General features: G+C 23.8%; 1 protein-coding gene across 1 annotated transcript; it reads right to left on the reverse strand.

Moving 5' to 3' along the window:
• Positions 1–1,960: 1,960 nt before the first annotated feature.
• Positions 1,961–24,190, reverse strand: LOC145849600 (selenocysteine-specific elongation factor-like). Its single transcript, XM_082954567.1, has 11 exons — positions 24,128–24,190; positions 23,637–23,832; positions 18,439–18,578; positions 17,376–17,530; positions 13,583–13,729; positions 12,379–12,543; positions 9,408–9,742; positions 6,361–6,474; positions 3,958–4,072; positions 2,338–2,494; positions 1,961–2,234 (listed from the first exon to the last, which is right to left on the reverse strand). Exons 2-11 carry the CDS (start codon positions 23,759–23,761, stop codon positions 2,077–2,079), a joined length of 1,611 nt encoding a protein of 536 aa, XP_082810693.1. The 5' UTR covers positions 23,762–23,832; positions 24,128–24,190; the 3' UTR covers positions 1,961–2,076.
• Positions 24,191–24,198: the final 8 nt, after the last annotated feature.

The raw sequence follows: 24,198 nt of genomic DNA on the forward strand, positions 1-24,198 counted from the left end.
TAAAATTTGTATAGTATATATTTTTTAAATTAACGACCTGCAAAAGATATTTTTAAATAAGTTTGGCCCGCTTTTTAAAAAACTTCCAATTCTAAATCTTTTAGTGAAACTAAATATAAATAATTAAAAGATACTTATAATGTAAAATTCAATAACCAAGTTTTTAATTAATCATAAATGCTAAACACAACAAGATGTATTGATAAAATAATATTAACTTTTAGACAAAGTAAAATTTATTTTCTCAGCTTTTTCGTCATGCTATACGGATTTATTTCACCTAAACGAGAAATCAAATTAAGAAGTTTTTAATATAAACATATTTGAGTTATATACGTTTGTACTCGAAGAACTATAACCAGACACAGAAAACATCTTAACCCTCATTTTCAAGTACATTTATAAATATTGTAATTCTAAGCTATGAAAAATATTATTAGTCTGCTCGAACAGTTATTGAAAAAAAAAACAACTTTCAAAAACCTGAAAAATTAGAAAGACAGTGCCTAGTAACTTTTTTCACAAACAATAAAAAATTCACACTTTTTCTATTAGCCCTACATAATCAAAAATCACTACTAAACTACATAAGAATTAAAAAAAAGACTAGTTTACGTATAAATCAATCAAGGAGAGATTTATTTTTCAGGAACTTGCTGATTAGAAAAGATTTATCTAGATGTTTTCAAACCGAAAATTACCACTACAAAAATCGAAGGTGCTAAAAACTCAACTATTAAAATTTGATGCTCCGTTTTTATTCAATATTCGTTTAATTGTTATTATTTCCATTATTAAAACTTCTAAATTAATTTATCTAAAACATGGGTCGGCTAACTTCGGCCTGCATATATTATTTCAAAAATTTTTTAATTGGTTTATCTATTTTAACATTGAAAACAAACGCGTAAGTACTTTTAGTAGACCATCAAGTTTTAACTAGTAATTTAGTTTGCAGGGTTGCCACTTTTTGAGTCAATCCTGAGTTTTTTCAAATCCGTTAATTTATTTAAAAAACTTTAAAATCGATAAAAAACAAGCTTTTTAACAAAATTGGTAATAATAGAATAAAATATTGAAAATAAATTTTTAAAATAAAGAAAAAAACTGGCATGAGATTTTCAGAAATCTTAAAATATTTTGAGTGTGTGGCAACCCTGAGTTTGAATTATATTTTAGCAGTTAGCAAAGATTAAGCCTACAATACTTAGACCAGGGTTTTCCAAAGTGGGCAATACAGCCTCATTTAAAGGAGATTTTGGCTATCAGGGAACAACAATTAGTAAACCGACGAAAAAGAAAATAGGTAATTAAGTAGTAGATTTCTGATAAATAGAGGATTTTTTTTAAATTTCTGCTAAGGGGGCGTCTATGAAAATGAGTTTAGAAAACCCTGACCTAAGCATATGTCATGTAGCAATGTATAAAAATGCAAATATTGAGGTAAAATTTTCAGTTTAATAATAATATACGTGTAAAATTTTCTAAAAGGAGAATAATGTAGCACAATTAAAAAAAAGTCAAGCTTGAACTTTGCATAAAAAGAAGAAGTAAAATTATCTAAAATAAATTAAAAGTACTTTTAAAGAAAAATGTAATATACGATAGAAAAGAATGCAACAACATTTATATAACCTAATTGTTTTACATAAAAAATATAATTAACTATTAAACAAGAACAAAATTTTATTATTATTGAAGAAATTCACTAAATAATAATTATAATCTAATGCGTTTCTATAGTGGTGTTAAAATTTTATTTTTTTTAAGTAAATTTATTTAATTATTATTGGTTTTAAAAGTTAAATTTACTTATTTACTCAGTAAATTCAATTTAATTTAACTATTTATTAAAATTCAATGATAAGATTGAAAGTACATTTATAAAAGTTACAGATACTAAGATTCATAAAAATACTTTGAAAACTAAAATCTTATTGATTTAATCTAAACACTTGACAATAAATTAGATGTTGTGACAAGTTTGTTATACTATATATGTATATCACTAACCCTAAAAAATGTTTTTGTAAAACAAATTAAAACAAAAAACAAATGCACTGTTAATGGTTAAGACTACTGCTTCATTAGTTTTTCAGAGTCATAAATATATCGTTTGAAAAGCATTTTGACAGTAATAATATCATTACTTTGAGGCGTATCGCTGCTTTGATTTTTTGCATTCTTTTTCTTTCTCGATATTAAAACTTCTTTAGTGTTGGATTTAATACCGTCTGCAAAAAAAACATTAAGTAGTAGAATTTGATTGGCAGATATTAAAACAACATTGTCTCTTTAATTAGTTATATAAAACTACATCGAAATAAGATAAATTACCTGGAATCCTGACTTTGGTTTTACCACTTTGTCCAAATGTTCCATCTATGAATCCATGTTCTCCTGTAGATAAAACAACTTTCATGTTGTTGAATATTTCAAAATTACTTTGCTTTTTCATCAAGTTTTTGCAAATTACAGTATAATCATCATGAATCTGCATAAAGTAAATTTTTTCAAAACGTCTACTTGTATTTTAAAACTTAAAAAAAAGGGTTTTGAACACATATAAGATATTAAATTAAATATTTAAAAAATAATGCATTTTAATTCATTTAAGTTTTGTAATAAAAATTGTTTTTACTAAAATTTAGATTTAAAATAAACTAAATTAAATGAAAAATTTAGCACAGAACAAAAGCTGTTTGTAATTTACATTTTCATTTACTTTTTTATCAATTTACAAACTTAATTTTTCAAGTTAAATAAAAACTTTACAAGGTAGCCTACAAAAAAAAATTACATAGAATTTAAAACTATTAAAGTTTGAAAGTAAACAACTAATTTACCTAACTTTTTTTGTATTATAATTTATCAAAGTTAAATAGTTTAGTTCAACTAATTAATACAATCAAGTTATAAAACTGTTTTAACCATAACTTAAAATTAACAAAGATTTTCTAAAAAAAAAATTGTTTAAAAGTATTAAACTTGAATATCTAACAACGTAACGATTATTTTTATATAATGTAAAAAAAAAAATCGGTCAGATTTGTGATAAAAAAAAAACGGGAATTATTGATTTATCTGTTTCAATTTACGTTGCAATAGAACTGTACTTATAATTTTATTTGTCGGAAAAAAGATTGTTTATGTATTAATAACTTCATTAATTAGATTTTAATTTATTACTGTACGTTAGCTAGCTATAAAACATATGCCTTTCATAAAGAACTTTTAAAACCTCATTTTAAATTAAGTTCTTATTGGATATATTATCAGGGTGGCCACTGGTTTTTGAGAAATTTCTTCCAGGTTTTTTAAATAGACGTTTTTGGGTCTATTTTTAGTTTAAAGTTAAGTTTAAGGTTAAAAAATGTGTTAAGTAGTATAACAACATTGAAAAGATACAGTAAAGCTCTCTCTAGTTTTACATTTGTTTTTTTATGATTTTTTTTTGATGATTAAGATTTCTTATCTATATGATATATTTTTTTAAATCAAAATTTTACTACTTAACATGTAAAAATTGTTTAAAATTCTAGATTTTTAATTTTTGAAAATTTCTTAAATTTTAAGTTTTGTAGCCACCCTGTATTGTATAAACACTATGCTTGTTTGTCGAGAAATTTATAGGCACCTAGAAAAACTATAAATTCTAAATTGGCTTACATATAAATATTTCCTATAACTTATGAAAAATTAGTTACACTTAATTTGTTAAAAAAAGCTTATGGTAAAACTGAAAAAAACATACAAGTAACATGATTGTATTTCTATATTTATGCATTGTATCAATATATTTCTATATTTAATAATCTTTGTAAAAATAACATACGACTAGCTTTAAATTTGTTAGTAAATGTTTTACAACTAAATTTTTGGTATACTTGCTATATAGCATATCATACTTTTAGATTAAAGTTAATTATATATAAACCTTTAAAAAATTAATCTTACCCTTTCAACCAATCCTTCACGACTTTTTTTCTTATAGATTAATAACTTTGTTAAAAAATTAGTTTTATACTCTCGGTCTTTTATTCCAAACAGGGTCTTCGCTTTGAAGGCAAGTCTGAAAAAAAAGTAAATATATTTCAGTACTACTAATTTGAACACTACATTTATCTATAAACTTATATAGTTACAGGGTTGCCAAAGATATTTTGAAAAATTTCCAGGGTTTTTAATGTACAAGTTTTTTAGTCCATTTTTAGTATAAAACTATAATTTAGAGGTATAGTATAATAAATGGTATAGTGTAAAAAATATTGAACAGATACTGTGATGCTATTTTAAATGTGTTTTACAATACAAAAGCTTCTAAATAACACAATATTTTTTGTAAATGACAGTTTTTTGGTATTTTATCAAGATTTCACTATTTACATGTAAATTTTTTTAAATTCCTGGTATATTTTTTAAACTTCCTAAATACCAGATTTTCCAAGTTTTTTTTTTGCCTAAACTGTCAAGTTCTAGGTATTTCCAGGTTTTTTGGCAAGCCTGATAGTTCAAAAAAACTATGTTTTACGAACGTTTGAAGTTTAAAATCAAAATGTTTTTCAGAAACAATTATTTTATTTATTTATTTATTAAGTCAGATATGGCCCGAATGTTTGCTGAGTCTAATCCGGAGATTGTCTTACAGCCATTGTTTTTTTAAAATAAATATAACAAAAAACTGAAATACAGCAAAAAACAGCAAAAGCAAGCTTAAACTTTGTAAGGTTAAGTTTTGGTTTGTAAAATTGATTACTTTTCAGGTTAAATTTAGTTAATTTAAATTCGTCAACATTTTTATAAAAAATCTGTTACACAATCTGATAAACTAAACTTACTTTAAGTAATAATGTCTAATGAGCACTAAATTAATTAAGATAGTGAAAACTCTAGGCGTGTTTGTGAAAAAAACATGCTACATTAATAAAAGTGAAAAAATAAGACTTATTTGCCAGAAATATTTAGTTTAATTCTTTGCCGAATATTTTTAATCCAAGTTTAAAAAAAAAGGCTATAGAAGAATACACAGGAAAAGAATCAGCAAACTATTTCTCATTACTAGGTTTACAATCAGTAAGAATATTTTAGTTTTAAGTGTCTCAAATCTTCCCTTGGTTGTGTGATGTTCTTTGTGATTTTTTTGTCTTTATCGATAGTTTTAAATAAAAAAATTATTTTTATTTAACAAAAAAATCTACAAATTTATTAGTAAACGTTATATTGCCTAAAGTACTTTCAAAATCTTCTTCAGTAGACAATTAGAACTGATTAATTCAAAATTTTTCTTGCATATAAAAGTTTAAAAAAGGATATTATTACGTAACTATAAATCAAGTTTTAAGGTAAACTTTGTTTTAAAAGTCTGTCTTTTAAAAGTTTTTCAAATAGTAAATCTTATTAGTATCTCTAGTTTAAACTCGCAAAAACTAAATGAAATAAAATAAAAAATAAAAAAATATATGAAATAAAATCAAATCAAAGGACTAAAAGAAATTAAATTGTTAAACTTTGATGTGTTTGATTTAATGTTTTATAATACTTTAGAATGTAAAATCATAATAAATAAATAAAAATAGAAATAAAAATAAGTAATTTCTTTTAGTCCTTTGTCTTTGATTTTATTTTATTTCATATATTTTTATACTTTTTATTTTATTTCATTTAGTTTTTGCGAGTTTAAACTAGAGATACTAATAAGATTTACTATTTGAAAAACTTTTAAAAGACAGACTTTTAAAACAAAGTTTACCTTAAAACTTGATTTATAGTTACGTAATAATATCCTTTTTTAAACTTTTATATGCAAGAAAATTTTGAATTAATCAGTTCTAATTGTCTACTGAAGAAGATTTTGAAAGTACTTTAGGCAATATAACGTTTACTAATAAATTTGTAGATTTTTTTGTTAAATAAAAATAACTTTTTTATTTAAAAAAATAGGTTTACAATCTTAAGATTGAATCTTCTAGGGTCGTCTCTGTAAAATAATAAAAATACACTACTGGACCGTCTATTATTAGCAGTCATTTATATCATTTGCTAGATATTTATTCAGCGGAATCTGTTATTTGATATTGTTTAGTAGTGTGATTAGATGATATATTTTTATAACATAAGTAGATGCAAACATAAAAAAAGATTACCAAGACGAGTAATATCATAAATAATTTTTTATTTGTTTGTATTTTAAAATAAATAAATAAATATATTTTAACTCATTAGTTGAGGATGAAAAATCAAATAGTGCTTTTTATTGTGTTAACTGATAGTTGTTAAAAATAAACTATAAAGTATTTAATAAACAAAAAATCAAATCATAATTTTTAAATGTAAAACTTTCACAGCATAAACTTAACTTACCTGCACTTGCTTGTGTTAACATCTGCATCTAGTCTAGAACCTATCATTAGACTTTCTTCCATGCACATAACTCCTTTATCAAATTCTATCAAGGCAAACTGGTTAGTTGCATTTCTGTTTACATAAAAAAAAAAAACAGGTATTAGGAAAAAATTTAAGTATAGTGAAAAGCTTGGTTATTAAAATTTCTTAAAAACTATACAAACTCATTTAATTATAATAACTATTGTAAAACTACATAAAACTATTCAAAAAATTAAACTTATTACGTAAAAAAACAGCCAAGTTCAAACAAATTATTGAAACAATATTAAGGTAAAAAAAAAAAAAAATCATATACTTGAAAACTATTTGTTAAAATTAAAAAAAAAGAATAAGTAATTTACCTATGAAAAATAGTTAATTGGCTAATAATGAAAACAATGGAGTTACTTTTATTAAAACTTTAGAAGGTACGATTTGATCATATTAAAAGTTAAAATAATAAAATATACCCAATTTTAAAAGTAAAAGATCATCAAAAACAGCTTAAACATTATTATTTTACAAATAAACATTTCCAATAATTTCTTAAACTATTTCTAAAAGCAAGTTAAATCTACTACATAGTACTTTATGGAATTTTATGTTTTGGATAAAATAAAAAAAAAAAAATTAGATTTAAGTACTTTTAATAAAATAAAATAAATTATAATAAAAAAAACGTATTATAATCAAGTACACTAATTTAAAATATTTTTTTTTTAACTTTTTTGGTGGAACCACGTTTTTTAGATTTGTAAAACCGGTATAATAAATATATATGGCAATTTTTTCATTAGATGTAATCTTTAATTTAGTACTGTGTTATAGTGACGACTAAACACATAATATTTTCAAGTTTTATAACAACAAGCTTATCTTTTTGGTATTTAGTTTCCTTAAGTTTTGGAATAATTTCTTTTTATTAATTAATTTTTTTTGTTTGTTTGTTTGTCAAATTTATATTCTTGGAAGAATAAGCATATGTTAGTCTGATTTATGCAGACTTAAGTCTGAATCTTTGCATGTTTTTACTTTTTTCAAAAGGTATTTGATCAAACACGTGTAATAAATTGTTGGTTAATGCAGCGTAATTAAAAACTCTTTTTTGTTCAACGACTTGTTTTTATAACTAACTTTTGACTAGATAAGGGCTTCTCAAACTTTTTTCCAAATGGCCCCCTTTAAAGAAATAAAAATAGCTATGGCCAAGATTACTCAAAAAACTACCATTAAAGTACCTAAGACTTTTTTTTTGCTCTTCATCAACAACTCCAGAATATTTGGTGTTCATGGCTCCTTAATTCCAAAATTTATACAGGTTGAAACAACAGTTTTTTAATGAATTCAATCATCAAACTTCCATTAGACCACTTGAACTATCTGTATATGATTGATGTATTTGCAATAAACAGCTCTATCAGCAAAATACTTCTATTTTCTAACTTGATACAGTTCTAGTTTGTATGCATACATATAACCTTTAACTCTTCTTCTGGATGTAATAGTCTCTCATTTCATGCTGCTTTCAAGCAGAGCTTTGTTAACACTAAACCCCAGCTCGACCTCAGCCTGGTCATTATGCAACACAAGTTATGGTTGCAACAACTTTCCGAGAAAAGATTTGGCAGGAAATTTTAATGTTTCAAAACAGAATTGGCCCAAACAATCTTTCTTTTGCTTGAAGCTCTTGAACTTTAATGCATTCATTGGACAACTTACCAAAGTTCTAAATTGTTCAATCCTAGTATCACCTTCAGAGCTCAAGCACATTTTTTACTTTATTAAGGAGTGCACAATGTTAGCCAAACGCTTAATAACAATTGTGACTTCTAATTTTTCAAGGCTATGCGGATTTAGGCATGACATATTTTTTTACGAATGTACTTCCAATAGCAATTCTGCTTCGGATATTTTCAACCGATTTTATAACAAATACTCTACATTCTTTGTTGAAATTTTTGACCTTTTATTCCTAAACTAGGTCTTTTTTCCTCAAATTTGCAAGCAAATTGGTTGCAGCACAACCAAGATCAAGGGCATGTTTTAGGGAAGCTTGATCATTGAATAACTGATTGAGGCTAAGGTTCGTAACTATCACGTCTTTCATAATGATGCATAGCAATTTAATTACCAAGCACGAAATGTCCTCATGCATAAAGGCAACAACAGGCTGGGTACCCTGTTAAAATGTCAAAAAAGGCTGCATAAGAGTTATCACATAACTAAAGAAATGCAAGAAAAATTGTGTGTATATATCATAGTTTAATTATGGATGTGTCCCTGCCACAGATCATCAATACTAAAGAGCATAAAAAAACTGCTTGTTCAAGTAGGGTAGTTGTTCAATATGTTAATAGAAAAATGTTTCAGTTTTATAAAGGATATATTATTTATTTATACCAGATGAAGGCATGGGAAATTAAATAATTTTGTACATTTCTAGGAAAATTTTGCAATTTTATTCTGACTATGAAGAATTTTTAATTAATTTTTTATCATTTGAAGGCTTTGGAAAATAAGGAATTTTGTAAATTTAATCTGGCAAAATCTTACTTTGTTTTTAATTTTGTCAAACTTCATGACTTTTTTTCGAAAACCCTTAACTTTTCCTGACTTTTGTATTTTTTCTTTTAGTTTTTAGCTTTTTTAGTTTAAACTTTTCCTGATTTCCTGACCGTGTGGCAACCCTGTTAAAATTAAATAACTTTAGCCTGAATTAGTCAAGTTTAGAAAGATTTTACCAAAATTTTGAATTAGCCAACCCTGCAAGTAGCACAATATTTTAGTAAACACAAACTTTTAGTGTTAGTCTTTAAAATATCTTGATTTTTCAACTTTTGTCAAACATCCTTATTACATATATAAGTTAATAAGTTTCAAGAAAAAAAACAATGGTTAAAATAAAAAAAAAAGATGTTGAAATAGAATAAAATCAAATAAATTTAAAGTAAAAACAATGTTAGAATAAATATGAATTCTTTTGTTAACTCCATCATGATCAAACTAAAAAAAAAACAACTAACACATCTAATTCATCAACAAACTCATATGAGCGTTCAATATCGAAACCTTCATCACTCGAGTCTGGCCTGAACAAAGTGATTTTTCCCATCACAGTAGAGTGTCCAATAGTCACATGATACTTATTCTTTGTTTTTATTGGCTGCTGGAAGTAAGATATCTTGCTTATACTAACAACTGCGGCATAGATTGTAGATAAAGCACCAGAACTGCATACAAGACCTCTTTCTAGTTTTTTAGGGTCAAACTGAGTTACACACATGCCACCTCGATCACCTTGATGCATCTTTTCGACAGACCTTCCGAATATTTGGATAGATTTGACTTTTTTTGTTGTCTGTTAAAAATAACTTTTGCTACGTAACTTTTAACAATTTTAAAGTTGAGCATTATATTATTTTAGTAACGAAAAATTTCTTAATCATTACTGTAACAACGATTAAAATTTAATACGAGTAAATTAAATGTAGTGTGCTAGTAAAAAAAAATTAAACAAAATCGCTGTTTTGTGACAGCAGCTTTAATCATATGTAAAGTTATGTAGCTATATATATTGTATTCTTAACTAAAATTATCTTTACAGTACGAAAAGGCCATAGGGGGTTAACTTTTTTTTACAAAAATTAACTATGGCTTTTATATGAAAGCTTTAATAACAAACTGTAAGCCAGTTTTTATAGAATTCAAAAATATAATTTAAATTTTGAAATATTTAACTTTTTGTAAAAAGTTTCCGATACAAATGTATGGACCACAAATGTATGGGGTCAATTTTCTCCGAAATTTTAAAAATCACTAAAAATCTATCTCCTCCTTCATTTTTCAAGCAATCTTCTTCAAATTTTCAGGAAATGTTCCTTACATTAAAAGAAAATAACGTTACTTATGAATATATAACAAAAATTAAAAAAAGTCTTTTTTTTCAAAAAAAAAAAAATTTTACTTGAATTTTTTTAAATTCACAAATAACGCATTTTTGTTATTGTATAAAGATTAGACTGTGAAATTTTGAAGAAGATTGCTTGAAAAATGAAGGAGGAGATAGATTTTAAACAAAATAGTCTTTTTTCGATGTTTTAGTTTTTCCTTCCCATAAGGAACCTATTATGCTGCCCGACTTTGATTGGTTATATCTCAAAAAACAATTCAAATTTTTTAAAACCATAAAAAGCATCTTAAAGCTTAGAAAAAATTCTATAAAATAGAATCAACTTGAAGAAAACATGGCTTACCCCCCTATGGCCTTAAATTATCAAAACTAAACAAACTAAATAACGAGTTATTCTTCATCATATATTTAGTAACTTTTTAATTTATTTAGTACTGTTTAACAGAAAAGTAAACTGACAAGCTGTTTAGCTTATATAGCTGTGTAAACTTGTCCTAAAAAATATTAAGATGAACTTATTATATTGATAACAATTTCAGTACATTTTATTATCCCAGTTGTTATTCTTCATTTGAAATTATTTTAACGAAAACAAATATTGAAACAATAAAAACAGGAATAGAAAAATGTCTAGTATAATAAAAGTTACTCTATACCAACACCAAATAATGCTTAAAGTAACTTAAATAAGACAGTTTAAAGTTGTTATTGTACGGTAAAAAAAAAAAAAAAAAATTAACTATTTCCAGTTGACAAAAAACCTGCTACCCATCATAAACAATGTTATAAACAATTTTGCGTGTGCATGTGACAGCTTTAGCACATATATTCGCAAGATCAGAAACATAACACTTAATAGTATCAATCAATATCTACAACAAACTCTTTCAAGTAAGACTGCAATTGCAAATAAAAACTAAATCTTTAACATGACATTATTTGATTGAATATTCTAATTAATGACTAAAATAGTTTTTTATCATATCAAATTGTAAAAACTATTATTGATAAAACATTAAAAGCAGTATAAATTTTAAGCTGAAAACTTGAGTTCAGTAGATAGAAAAAATTCGTTTAAAAGACAATTTTGTTTTCAACACTGAATTTATGAAAATTTATTTTATGAATTATTGTTAATAGTAATTACTTTGTTTTTATTGTTATTAATTCGAGAAGTTATTTTTTTAAATGAAATTCCTATTTATGTCAGTTTGATATTTCTTGTTTATATAACTGTTTGCTTAATTTGTTTATTTTTAATCGTTTTCCATATTTTGTATGTATAGATAACTGTCATATCTTTTTTGGTGTTTTAGTTTATAAACATAAAAATGATTGAGTACCTGTTAGTAAAACAGGGTTTCCATATGTTTTTGAAAGTTTTTTAAATTCATTCAAGGTTTTTGAAAGAACAAGTGTTTTGTCCAATTTTAGCATATAAACAAAATTAAGGTACAAAACTGTCTTAAATATAAAAATATTTAAAAGATACTGTAATGCTACTATAAATGTGCTTTATAAGAAATATACAAAATCAATATATTTGTTAAGTACATAATCTAAGTATATTTTAATCAGTGGTCTACGGAATTAGGTCTTTCTTGTTAAAGTAGTAGTTTAAAAAAAATTATTAAATATTTAATATATCAGTAGAACTTAAATATATACATATTAAAATTAAAAGTCATAAAACTTAATAGTTATTTGCAATAAAAAAAACGATTATAATAAAAAAAGATTCGATTCAAGTGGATTACTTGAATGAATTGAGACCTTGAAATTAGCTAAATAAAATAATCTACACAGAGGAAATACCTTATTATTGTTAAAGTAAAGTAATAGAGTTAATAATTTTTTTTTTGTACAATTAAAAAAGTACAAAACCTAAGTCTAGTTCTTCTGTATGATGCGGTGTAAAACTAAACTGATATATGGTTCTTAAAAAGTAATTTTTAGTACTCTTATAAAAGTCTAACTTAAATTCGTTTTCTGATCAAAGAATTTGTTTGTTACGAACAATTTTTATGATTAGACTTTACAATATATATAAACAATTTGTTTAACAGATTAAAATATTTATAAACCTTTAAATTAGCTATTTCAACAGTATCATTGATACCAACAGAGCCTTGCAAAACTGTACCAGTCAATACTGTACCTTGTCCAGCGATTGGAAAACAATGGTCAACACTGAAAATAAAATTTCCATCGCTGCTTCGTTTCGGTTTGTAAACTTGATCAGATAGTACCTGGATTAAAAATTCTAGAATTAACTAGTTAAAATTCTAAAAAATAACATCTGGATTGATAAAAATTACTTATTTGATGTTTTACCATGCAGTCTTTTAATTTTAATATAAATATAATAACACTTATAGCAAAATACTGAAAAAATATATATTTATTTGGCTTTGATGACTTACACAAACAATAATTACACAAAAAAAACATTTCCATAAAAAACAAATATGATAAATATATCAAGTTTTATTCAAAAAATAAACCTTTTAAAAAAATTTAAATGGATCTATAAATATGGTCAGACATGAAATTGAAATTTTATTAATTTTAGCTATTAAACAATTATTATATTGAACAGCTATTTAATAATAAAAAATAACTTAGTTTAAGTAGTAAAATTACATTAAATATTAAGTAAATAGACTTGTTAATTTAGTAAAATGACAGTAATTTTTTTTCAAATTAAAAGACAAAAACTGATTCCTTAGGTTTACAACTATACATATTTAAAATATCTTAGTTTTTTGTAACAATGTTTTCATAATAAAAGTTAGCAATTAAATGTGTTATAAAACCCCTTTTTTATAAAAATAAAAAATACTTCAAAAAAATCCTTTAAGTTTACAATTATGTAAAAACTTAACAACTAACTACATTAGTAATTTTTAAGATAAAAAAGTGAAAACTGCAAAATAATTTAATATTTAAGTCAAATTAACAAAGCATTAATAGGTGTATTATGTTTGAACTATAAATAATCAGAGTACCAACTCAAACGTAAAAATTTAGCTTTCTAAACACTTTAATTTTTAATAAATTTATCATTTATCTCTATAAATCAGCAAAATTCAATAGAGGTATTTAAATCAAGAAATTCTTTATTTATTTTTTGCTACACTATAATATAAATTCTACTTAAAAGCAACATATACTTATCCACATTTTACCTTAAATTTACGGTTATAATTTCAAGAGACTTAATCAAGCAGATTTCAGTTTTAAACTGTTAAAACGATCTTAAAAAGTAGGTGCTAGCTATAAAAATACCTGAATTAAGTTTTCAATTCCTTCATGTTTGCAAGTTTCATTTTCTAAAGCTGGGTTAGCTGAAACAGCAACGACTTTAACAGAATTCTTGAATTTAGTTTTTTCTAATGTTTTTAATATTTTTTTTGTCATTTTTTCAATAGCTGCCTGTTAGAAAAGTGGTAAAATAAGACCAGCAGGAAACTATAAATTAAATATCAGAAAAATTTTGTATAAAAATTTGTTTTTAAATTTTACAATATTTCAAAAATAACTTAACTTATTTAATAAATAGTTATACATGAGATAGTTTTTACAAAATATAATATTCTATTACACTTGAAATTTATAATACCACAAAACCACTATTTAAAATTTCTTTTTTTTTATATTAAAACATCAGGAAAACTACTAAAAAGATAATTGCTATTTATATGAAAAGTAATACAAATAAAGAAATGAAGCTATAGCATTTTAAATTGAACAAATAAAACAAGTTTCTTTAGAATATTTAGTCATCAAAACTCAAAAAAAAGGGATTACTGATATGACACTATGTTTAAAACATGCTCACTTACATTTGTTTTTGTTTATAACTTTAAGAATACTAAAATTAAAACTTTTCTTGCTCAGTTTTTAAAACTTATATATTTTCTCATAATGGAACAATCGTCCACAAAATAGTATAATGAACGTACTGTCCTTTATAAATTTTGCACAGAAGATTTACATGTATTAAATTTTAACTTTTTTAGCTCATTTTTGGTCTATTGTTTTAATGCAAGGCATCATTTAAAACTGTAATTTAATAACAAAACATACTCAATAAACATAATAAACACAATTTAGTTGTATGTATATAAAGTTCTAAATTCACAGTCTGCAACTGGAAAAAGCTAAAAAAAAAGGAACTTCTTTTTGAAAATTTGTTAATGGAAAGCAAAGACTTTAGCGCATTTAACCCATTAAACTAAACAATTCTATTTATAACAAAAGTTATGCCAGTTGACGCGAAGCGATTTGTAGAGTTTTTGTTTAGTTCAGATTTTGATGTCTTTAAAAACTAAAACTATTATAACATACAAGTATTTTATTGCTTATATAGTCTAATAAACGTATTTTAAAGATTTGATTTGTTTAATATATTAAATTAGTATATTTATCAAAATTTGTTCAATTTTTTGTAAAAAAACAAAAATAAAAATATGTATTTTTTGAATGTTTTTTTATCGACACTCTACTGAATTTTCTAAAATTAAGATACTTTGAGCACGTGGCTTTCAAAAATATGTATATAATTTAATTTTTTGTAAGTTCTCAGATTTTGTACATTTAAAAAAATAACAAAACATTTGCCCCTTTTCATATAATATACTTTTTGAAAACATTGAAGCTAAATTTATTAGAAAGAGTTCTTATTATTATTAAAATTATATATTTATTATATACTAAACATCTATAAGCCATTGCAAAACGAAAATAGTTAAAATATGAGTTTGATTTGCCTTATTTTTAATTTTAAAATAAGCAGGGTTGCTACTGGTTTTTGGCAAATTTTCTCCAGGTTTTCAAAAATTCCTTTAGGCTTTTTAAGTACACGTTTTTGGGTCTATTTTTAATTTAAAATTAAGTTTAAGGTAAAAATGTTATAAATAGTATAACAACATTGAAGAGATACTGTAAAGCTACTTTAAATGTGATTTTAAACAAATAAAAACTTTTGATGATGACAAAAATTTTGATCTATATGATAGATTTTTTGTGTCAAATCAAAACTTTACTACATAACATGTAAAAATTGTTCAAAATTCTAGGTGTTTTGATTTTTTCAAAACTTCTCAAATTCCAGGTTTTTCCTGGATTCCAGGTATTGTGGCCACCCTGTATAATATAAACACTAAGCTTGTTTGTCGAGAATTAAATTACATTAAAGTTAAATAAAAAACACAGTTTAGAAAAATATTAATGCTAAAAGACTTTCAAAATAAAAACTGTTAAATTATAGGCTAGAAACACAAACAATTGAACTACACTATATAGCGAGGTATTGAAATATAATTAATTTAAAAAAGAAAACTTTACAAAGTTATAAATTATAGAGTTGGAAATTTATATTAAACACATTGTTCCTATGCTTAAATTATAATGTAATAATGTTTAAAAGAAAGAAAGGGGAGTAAACACTGAAAAAAAACTTTGAAAGCATTATTGTTGTTCTTACCACAGTCATTTTATAATTAGAAAAAGGGTTGGAATTAGAAGGGTAAATTTAATTTATGTAATTTTTATATATAGAAAAATGAAAAAAAAAATTAGCTAAGATATAACCATATAGAATATAATCCACTAATATTCTAACTTTATTACAAAAAAAAAGAAGAAACTTATAATAACTTAAAACTGAAAATGGGTTCATTATAATGCATGCGAAATTTATTAAACATTTTAATTTATTTATTTTATATAAATATATAATCTATCAAAAGTCTAACTTGATAAAAACATCACAATGATTTAAAACTGCAATGGGTGTTCTAATATGCATGCAAAAACTATATAATTTCTTAAATTTTTTTTTTAGTTATCTAAATTATAACCTATAAATATTATATTCAAGTAATGCAGGCATTGGGTTATCAGTTCGTTTCTCTTGTTTAAGGTTTTTCTTTTGTCTGCTAGGGCTATATGAAGCCAACCCATACAGTTGTTTTTACATTATACCATTAAAATTAAACTAAACCCCAAAATAGCCATGTGAAAATATTTAGTGTGAGATGATTTATGTTGTTAATTGTTTAAATAAGGCTATGCAATTTCATCAATTTTTTTTAGTAAACATAAAATATGATAAACAAGTAAAAACGATTTAAAAACTTTGAAAAGTAGGTACATAGAAAAAATATATAAGTGTACTTTAAACACAAACATAATTATCTTTTTTATAATATTGAAACTCGGAGAATTTTGTCTCAATACCTGTCGAAATTAGTACTAACCAATTATTATTCCTACAAGTGCTTTAAGATAACAACTATTTTGAACAAATGTAAAAAAAAATTTTCTATACTAGTCATGTAAAAACTTTTAGAATACAAAAATATATGACAAATTAATGAAGGAGAGTGGATAGAAATTATATATAAATGTACTAACTTAAAAAAAGACATCCTAAAATTTATGCGTTGCTAAAAATTCATTAATCATTGATAATTAGTTCAAAAAATAGGCTAATTCAGAAAATTCTATAGTCGAAGTAATACTAAATTTCTAAATTCCTTTAACCAATAATTTCAAAGAGCAATAAAGAGGCTAGACAAAAGCAGAGAAAAAAACAACAACAAAACATTTTCTAAATGTAGAAAAAATTAGAATGTTTAGTCTTTCAAATGAGTTTTAATCGTCTATCAGGTAAGTACAAGGTTAAACTACAACAACAATTTTGTGAAAATTTTTAGATAAATAGGCTAACCACTAAAAAGTATATACAATAATGGAAAAAAATAAACACAAATATTTTAAAAACTAAATAAAGCTTATATATTTGTATTTAGAAACATTTATATAAAAAATCCTAGGTACTTAGTCTATTGGTAAACAGTAATAATAATAAAATGCTATTATGAGTTCTAATTTATTAATCTTCCAAAACTTATGAGTAAAAAAAACAAACTTTTAATTTTTTAGTAAACTCATTTTTACAGAACTGTATAAAAAAACATTAAGAAAAAGTTATACTAAGTAATAAGCTTATAATACTATATTCAACTAATTTAAAGTATAAAAAACATGCTAATAAACAATAAAACTTACTAACTTGCTTTTTTTGTTTTGATAATAAGTCAATCTTGTTAATAACCACAAGAATTTTTGGGCAAATTATTTCTCCAATTACTAAACATTCAGCAGTTTGTGTTTGTATGCCTTTCATAACATCAACAACTAGAATCATCAAATCAATTATTTGTGCACCTTTAAAAAATTTGAACTAACTAATTAACATGATTTTAATTAACTTTATGAAATTAATGTATGTTACATTTTATTGTTTAAACATTTAAAGTTTCCAAGATTAATTAAACATTCAGTATTTTTTTGTACATGAAATTAAATTTTTGAATGTGCTTAATAGCACAAAATTAACCTTTTTGTTTTATACTAGCCTTAGGAGTTATTAAAAAAACATTCAATTAATATTAAAAAATTAAAATAAAAGTTTTAAATAGAGTTTGTGGTAAAAATCCTCTTGATATAATTTTGAATACTATAGTATTGCTATTTGAATATTACAATACAAGAGTATAAGAACTATGTACTTTTTTTGCAAAAACATATAATTATTTTTATATGATACCCTAAAGCAGTAGTCTTCAAACTTTTCAAAAGCTGTACCTACTAAATTACTTATAACAATTTATGTGGAATGTATGTTTTGAGTGTCTTAATACATAAATAATGTTTTAAGTACTGTTAAATTATGATATAAATAATTTTATAAATAGAAAAAGAGAAAACATATGTCATTTAATTTTTTTTTTCATTTTAATAAATTTAATGCATATGTGCATACTGTGAAGACCACTAGCTTTAAGTATTAATTATAGATTATTTTTACTGAAGATAAAACTGAGAACTATTATAATCCTTAAATACATGAAAGATATTAAAAAATCTAAAAAAATTCTAATAACTACAGTGAACCGCATTACCATACACATAAGTTTTTGCAACCGATTTCATTTATATTATAACTCATCAGGTAGACATAATAGGCAGAAATTGATGAAATAAATGGATGAAACTGATGCATTAATTTATGGATAAACTTAAAAAATGTTTACAACTATGTTAAATTCTTAAATTAAACTTTGTAGTTTTACCTCCAATAATTGTTTTTATAAGAGATGCATGTCCAGGACAATCAACTAAAGTGTATTGAACTTTTTCATAGCTGCTTAAATGTTTTGGAGCTTTTGCTTCAAACGAAGAAAATCCTAAATCTAATGTAATTCCTCTTTCTCTAATAACAATATAAGGTGTGAGTTGCTTTTAAAAGGTAATTTAAAAAAATAGTTGTACTAAAATTAAAATTATACTCAGATAAACTTTAACATGGATGTTATAAAATCTGTTAAAAAATTGGTAATAAATAAAATAAAAAACATTGTACGATTTTATTTTTAGTTTTTATAACAAACTATTGATTCTTAATTTAATTTTATTTCAAATTTTGTTTTTTTGTTTAAATTGAATTAAAAAAACATTTAAATGTAACATTGAACACATAGATTATAGAAGTTTTTATAAACATTTTTATTGCAGTCTACTTAGGTTCATCAGAATAAAACTGACTGTTCCTAAGTTACTTTAGAATGTTTAAATATTGTACATGCTGTCATTTTCTATACAATTTTTATGCTTTTATCTTGCAGTGATCAGTTTATCTAATATAAAAATTTTTTTTAGAACTTGTATTATTTAACAAAAATAGCTTCAGTAATTAGAATCAGCAGAAGTAAAAAAATTGTCTTACTTAATCTGAGTAAATAAGAAAAAGAATAAATAACAAAAATTTAATTCAAGCAAAACATATTGAAGTTGAACTTTAAATTTATAACTACTAGTACTTATCACTAAACTTAAACATTTTGTGTTTTCATTTCAGTCAACTATAAGTTTTTAAGAGTTAGATAAAAATATTATTTTTGAATAACAAAGAGTTATGACTTTTTTAGAAAAAAAGCACTGATTCATTATTAGTTATTCTGATTTTTTAGACCAAGAAAAGTTTTCTGCTTCAATTTTATTTTGTTTTTACCATTTTTTTAAACTTTTATATTTATAAAACTAATAAGTTTTATGAATTTTAGCATCAACAGGTTAAAAACAAGTTTTATTACTGTATCAAAAAATTTAAGAATAAATACTAAAAATAAAACATTTACAACTGCAACGAGTTTGTACTTTTAATTAACAGCACAAACATTTCAATAGGCTTTTTTAGTTAGTTTACTCAAAAAATGTTAGATAACCTAGATTTCACATCTGTACTAGCCAATTATCATAGATTGTAGATTATATAAACCTGCGTCATCTTAAATTAATACTTAAACTTAATAAAATATTAAAAAAAAAGAATCAATTAGTTTTTAGTTGCCGATCTATATATATATACTTTAAAATATTTCGACTTTAATAATATAACATGAACAAAAGCTTAATAATGGAAGACTGATTAAAAATAAAGTAGTTTTACCACAAACTTTGAAACATTTTAATAAGATTTTTTTTGCTAAAACTTACAAATTTAACTAAGTTTATAAAATATTTCTAAAAGATTAAAAAAAACCTAGAGCTTTCATAATTTGATAGCTAGCTATAGAAAATGGGAACCATGGTAATACTATTTACTATAAAACACATGTTTAATAAGGTTATTTTTTACTTGACTGATACTTTGAATAACGTTTGTAATCTATTACTTTACTAATAATAATAATACATTTAAAGTTGTTTTAGTAAACATAAATTTGTTTTAGTTATTTGCAATACCAATTTTAAACTATTGTTCTTATAACTCATTGTAGTAAAAAAAATATTTTTATAATAAATTAGAAATGAAACTTATTTTTTCAGTTTTAACCAAAAAAATTTGGTAAATCAAGCTTGTTTGTGTATAAGCTTAGTTTTTTATGACTCTAATATATTGCCTTGTTTGAAAGAGCCTAAATCTTATACTAATTTAATAAGCAACATAAATTAAGTTTAGGAAGTATTTTATTAAGTATCTAAAGCAGGGTTTCCCAAACTCATTTTCTAAATCGCCCCCTTTTCAGAAATTCGAAAAATAATCGCCCCCCCACGATTTTACAAAGTAGTTTTTCTCTTGAGTAGAAACTTAGAAACTTTTGAGCCGAAAAAGTTGTGTTCGAAATGTAATTTAGTCTGGTACTTCTTATGCACGCACTTTTGGGCTGTGTTCAAAGTAATTTACAGGGCTTGAGAAAATATGTGACATTTGTTTTCTTATAAACCAAGTTAAGTGTTTTAAAATACTTAATTACTAAAAAGCCTTGTGTAATCTGTAATTAATCTTGTTTAGATATGAACTGTTTTGAAACTAATGAAACTTTTAGGGTAGTGGTGGACAACTTTTGTAGTCAGCAATTCATATATACTAAAAAATCTTTTCTAGTTTCAATTCGTTTACAAAATGTAATTGCGGGCTACATAATTTGAAAAATAACATATAAGAAAATTACAAAACTCGAGCAAAATTGTAATGAAATGATTTAGTATTATTCTGATCTAGGAAATACTATTGTGAACTGAAAACCAAATTGAAAGTGTATTTCAAAATATTAAGTATCAAAAAACTAAATTTTGATTCTTTTGCACAGTTAGTTTCCAAGTTACTTAGCATGTCGATATTTGACTGAATCTTAACCGTACGTTACCCATCTGAAATCTTAATTTAAACCTGACATTATAATAATCTCTCATATAACGAATTTCGGACATTTAGAAGTTAATACTAAGTAACTTGTTTAAGCCTCACAAAGTACTAAAATTATTTTATAAATAGGCATATTCTAAAATTACTATACCAGAGATTAGGAAACTATAAAAAATGAACAGTTTATATTAAACATAATAAAATAAATAATAAAACATAATTTATGATCTAGTTTGAGAAAGTTTGACCGACTGGATGATTATCTCACATGAAAAGTGGTTTCATCAACAGCTTCAGTTAATGGAGTAAAGTTATTAATTTTAATGCTAAGATATATTATAAGCAAGTTACTTGTAAAGTAAAAAACTTAATTTTAAACTTTTTAAACTACATGTTTTGTAATAGAATACCATTAAATAGTATTTGACTTGGAATAACCTTTAGGAAACTAAACCTTAATTTTAACATTTTACTTTTTTTTTGTATATATTCAAAAATAAAATCAAAAGTTTTACAGTTAATTCTGCGAACAGAAAGCAATCGATTAAAAAATTATTTTAATTAGCTTAAAGTCTTGTTTTGTAACTGCAGCAGTCTTTTTAATGGCTTATTTAATACTGTTTTAAATTTTTTTTAGTCATTAGCCTATGATAATTTACCAGAAGAAAATAGTGAAAAACTAAAAGCTAGTGTTGAACTATTAAAATAAACAACACATTCTAATTGCTAATATATTAAAAATTAAGATAAAACAAAAAACATTTGTACTATTAATTTAAAATTCCTTAATGTATGGGTATTTTAACAATAATAAATCAAGTTAGAAAATAAAATTTAGTTTAAGAATCTTTTAAATGAAAAATTTGAAGTAATTTCAAATAGAGACCTAAAATCTATACTCTTTTAAAACCAAAAAAAAAATTAAAATAAAAACTTTAATGGTCATCAATAATTATTTATTTATACAGATTAAACAAGTAATAACAAAAAAAATTCAAACAAACACTTTAATCACTATGCTATAAAAACTTTTAATGTAATGTAAAACGACAAATATAAACTACAAAATTAACCAGGTCAAAATAAAACTAATATCAAATTCAAAACATAAATGATTTAATAAATACAGTAGAATTCCGCTTGAGTTGGCACTTTGAACGAAATCAAAATGTGCAAACTCAAAAATTATTACCTTTTTTTTACAAAATGACAAATTTAAATATATTATATGCAATAACGTTATGCATAAACATAAAATCAACTAAAACTTAAAACAAACATTCATTAAAAAATAGATCTATATAAGAAATTAAATATTATGTATTTTTTGTTTTATTAATACTTAGTTAGTAATAGACTTTATTTAAGTAAAATTTTAGAAAATATAAATTTGCACTTTTTTTTTTGGGTAAAAAGTGCGAACTCAAGAGGAAGTCTACCGTAATTAATATTTATTAGGCATTATGCAAATCTGTTGTAGAATAAATGACTTCATAAAATTTTATTATAAAAAGACTACTAAAATACAATACAAACCAGGTTAAATAAAAAGTATTTTGAAAGATTAAATAAAACAAAAAAAAATTCATAAAATAATGTCTGCTACTGAAGTCTAATATAATTTGAAGGATGAGGTTCATGACTCTTGCAAGTTTTTCTTATCTGATTCTTAATCAGTAATAAAAAGCCTCCTTTACTAATATCTAGATTAGATCTCTTGCTCAAGATGTTGATAACTGATCTGAAAGCTTTCTCGACAACATAGCTAGAAGGAAAAACTATAAACAACAATCTATATTCCTCTCAAATAATTGGATACTCTTGCTTTAGTTTTTGTTGAGTCCAAAAGCTTTTATTTCGTTCTTTGGAAAAATTCACTTTCAGTTCAAGGTCATTCACTTTTCAAAATACAATTGGAAATATCATAAGGTAATTTAACTATCACCGCATGATATTTCCAATTGTTTTTTGAAAAGTCACTAATTTAGAATAAGAAATAAAGTTATACAGGGTTGCCAATTTACCTAGAAACTTATTAATATATAACATAGATTTTTGTGAACGATTTATGATCCCAAATAACATATATGTCAGGTTATAAAATGGTGAGAGGGATTCCAATCGTCTCTGATCTATGTAATTGTTAAATAAGAAAATATATGAATGAAAATATGTAATTTACTTGAAAGTAGGAGTCATAAGCACTTGATTTTTGTCTCTATATTTTACATAAATAAAATAAAGTTTTTTTGTTTAAGTTTTACCTCAGGGTCAAATATTTAATAGCAAGCTAAAATTAGTAAAATAGCAATTTAAAAATTAAAAATTTTATGACAGCCCAATATTTCAAAATCGCCCCCTTTTCGTCCCCCTACTAGTTATCGCCCACCCTTTCACCCCCTTACTAATTATCGCCCCCCGACTTACTAAAATCGCCCACTTTGGGAAACCCTGATCTAAAGGGTAAGGTATTGAAATTGTTGTTGAAAAATGTTTTCAGGTATAGGAAAAGTATACTTTCACTTATAAAATACAATATTTCAAGAGTTTATATTAGCTGGAAAAACTTCATAAAAGTTAATAAAGGCTGAGAATATCAAAATTGTTTTATATTTAACTCACTTGCTTTGAGGATTTTTATCAAATGCTGCAGTTGAAGCTGTAGAACTTAAAGCCCTTGCTAATGATGTTTTTCCACTGTCAACATGGCCTAACATTCCAATGTTGAAATTTAGAGTTCCTTCCATTTTAAATTCTTTATGGTTTTTAGTGTTTTATATGTTAAATAATGTTTGTTTGTACACTATTTTGAAAAATTCTAAAAAAATTATAAGCTTTTATTATAATATTTTCACAGTAATATTCATTTTAAATACTATAGGTGCAGAAATTAAAATTTATCTTATATTGAAGTAAAATTAATTGAGAATTTATTTTAATGTAAAACAACCAATATTGTGCTTAAATTTCAACTAAAAACTTAACTTTTTATATATTATACTAATTCAAATTAACTTAAGTTTTGCAAAATAACTTAAAGCAAGCAAGAGTTTTATAAAAAAACATTAATTAATTTTAAACTAGCTTGAGTTTTTCTGAAGTTAAAAACTAACCTGAGTAGCTGAGTGAGTGGCAACCAGAGTTGTCTGAAACAAATATTTTTGATAGGTTTGGGCAGTTCTCT

The sequence above is a fragment of the Thalia democratica genome, chromosome 2 (assembly GCF_965202585.1).
Source record: "Thalia democratica chromosome 2, ktThaDemo2.hap1.1, whole genome shotgun sequence".
In the NCBI taxonomy this organism is placed as follows: domain Eukaryota; kingdom Metazoa; phylum Chordata; class Thaliacea; order Salpida; family Salpidae; genus Thalia; species Thalia democratica.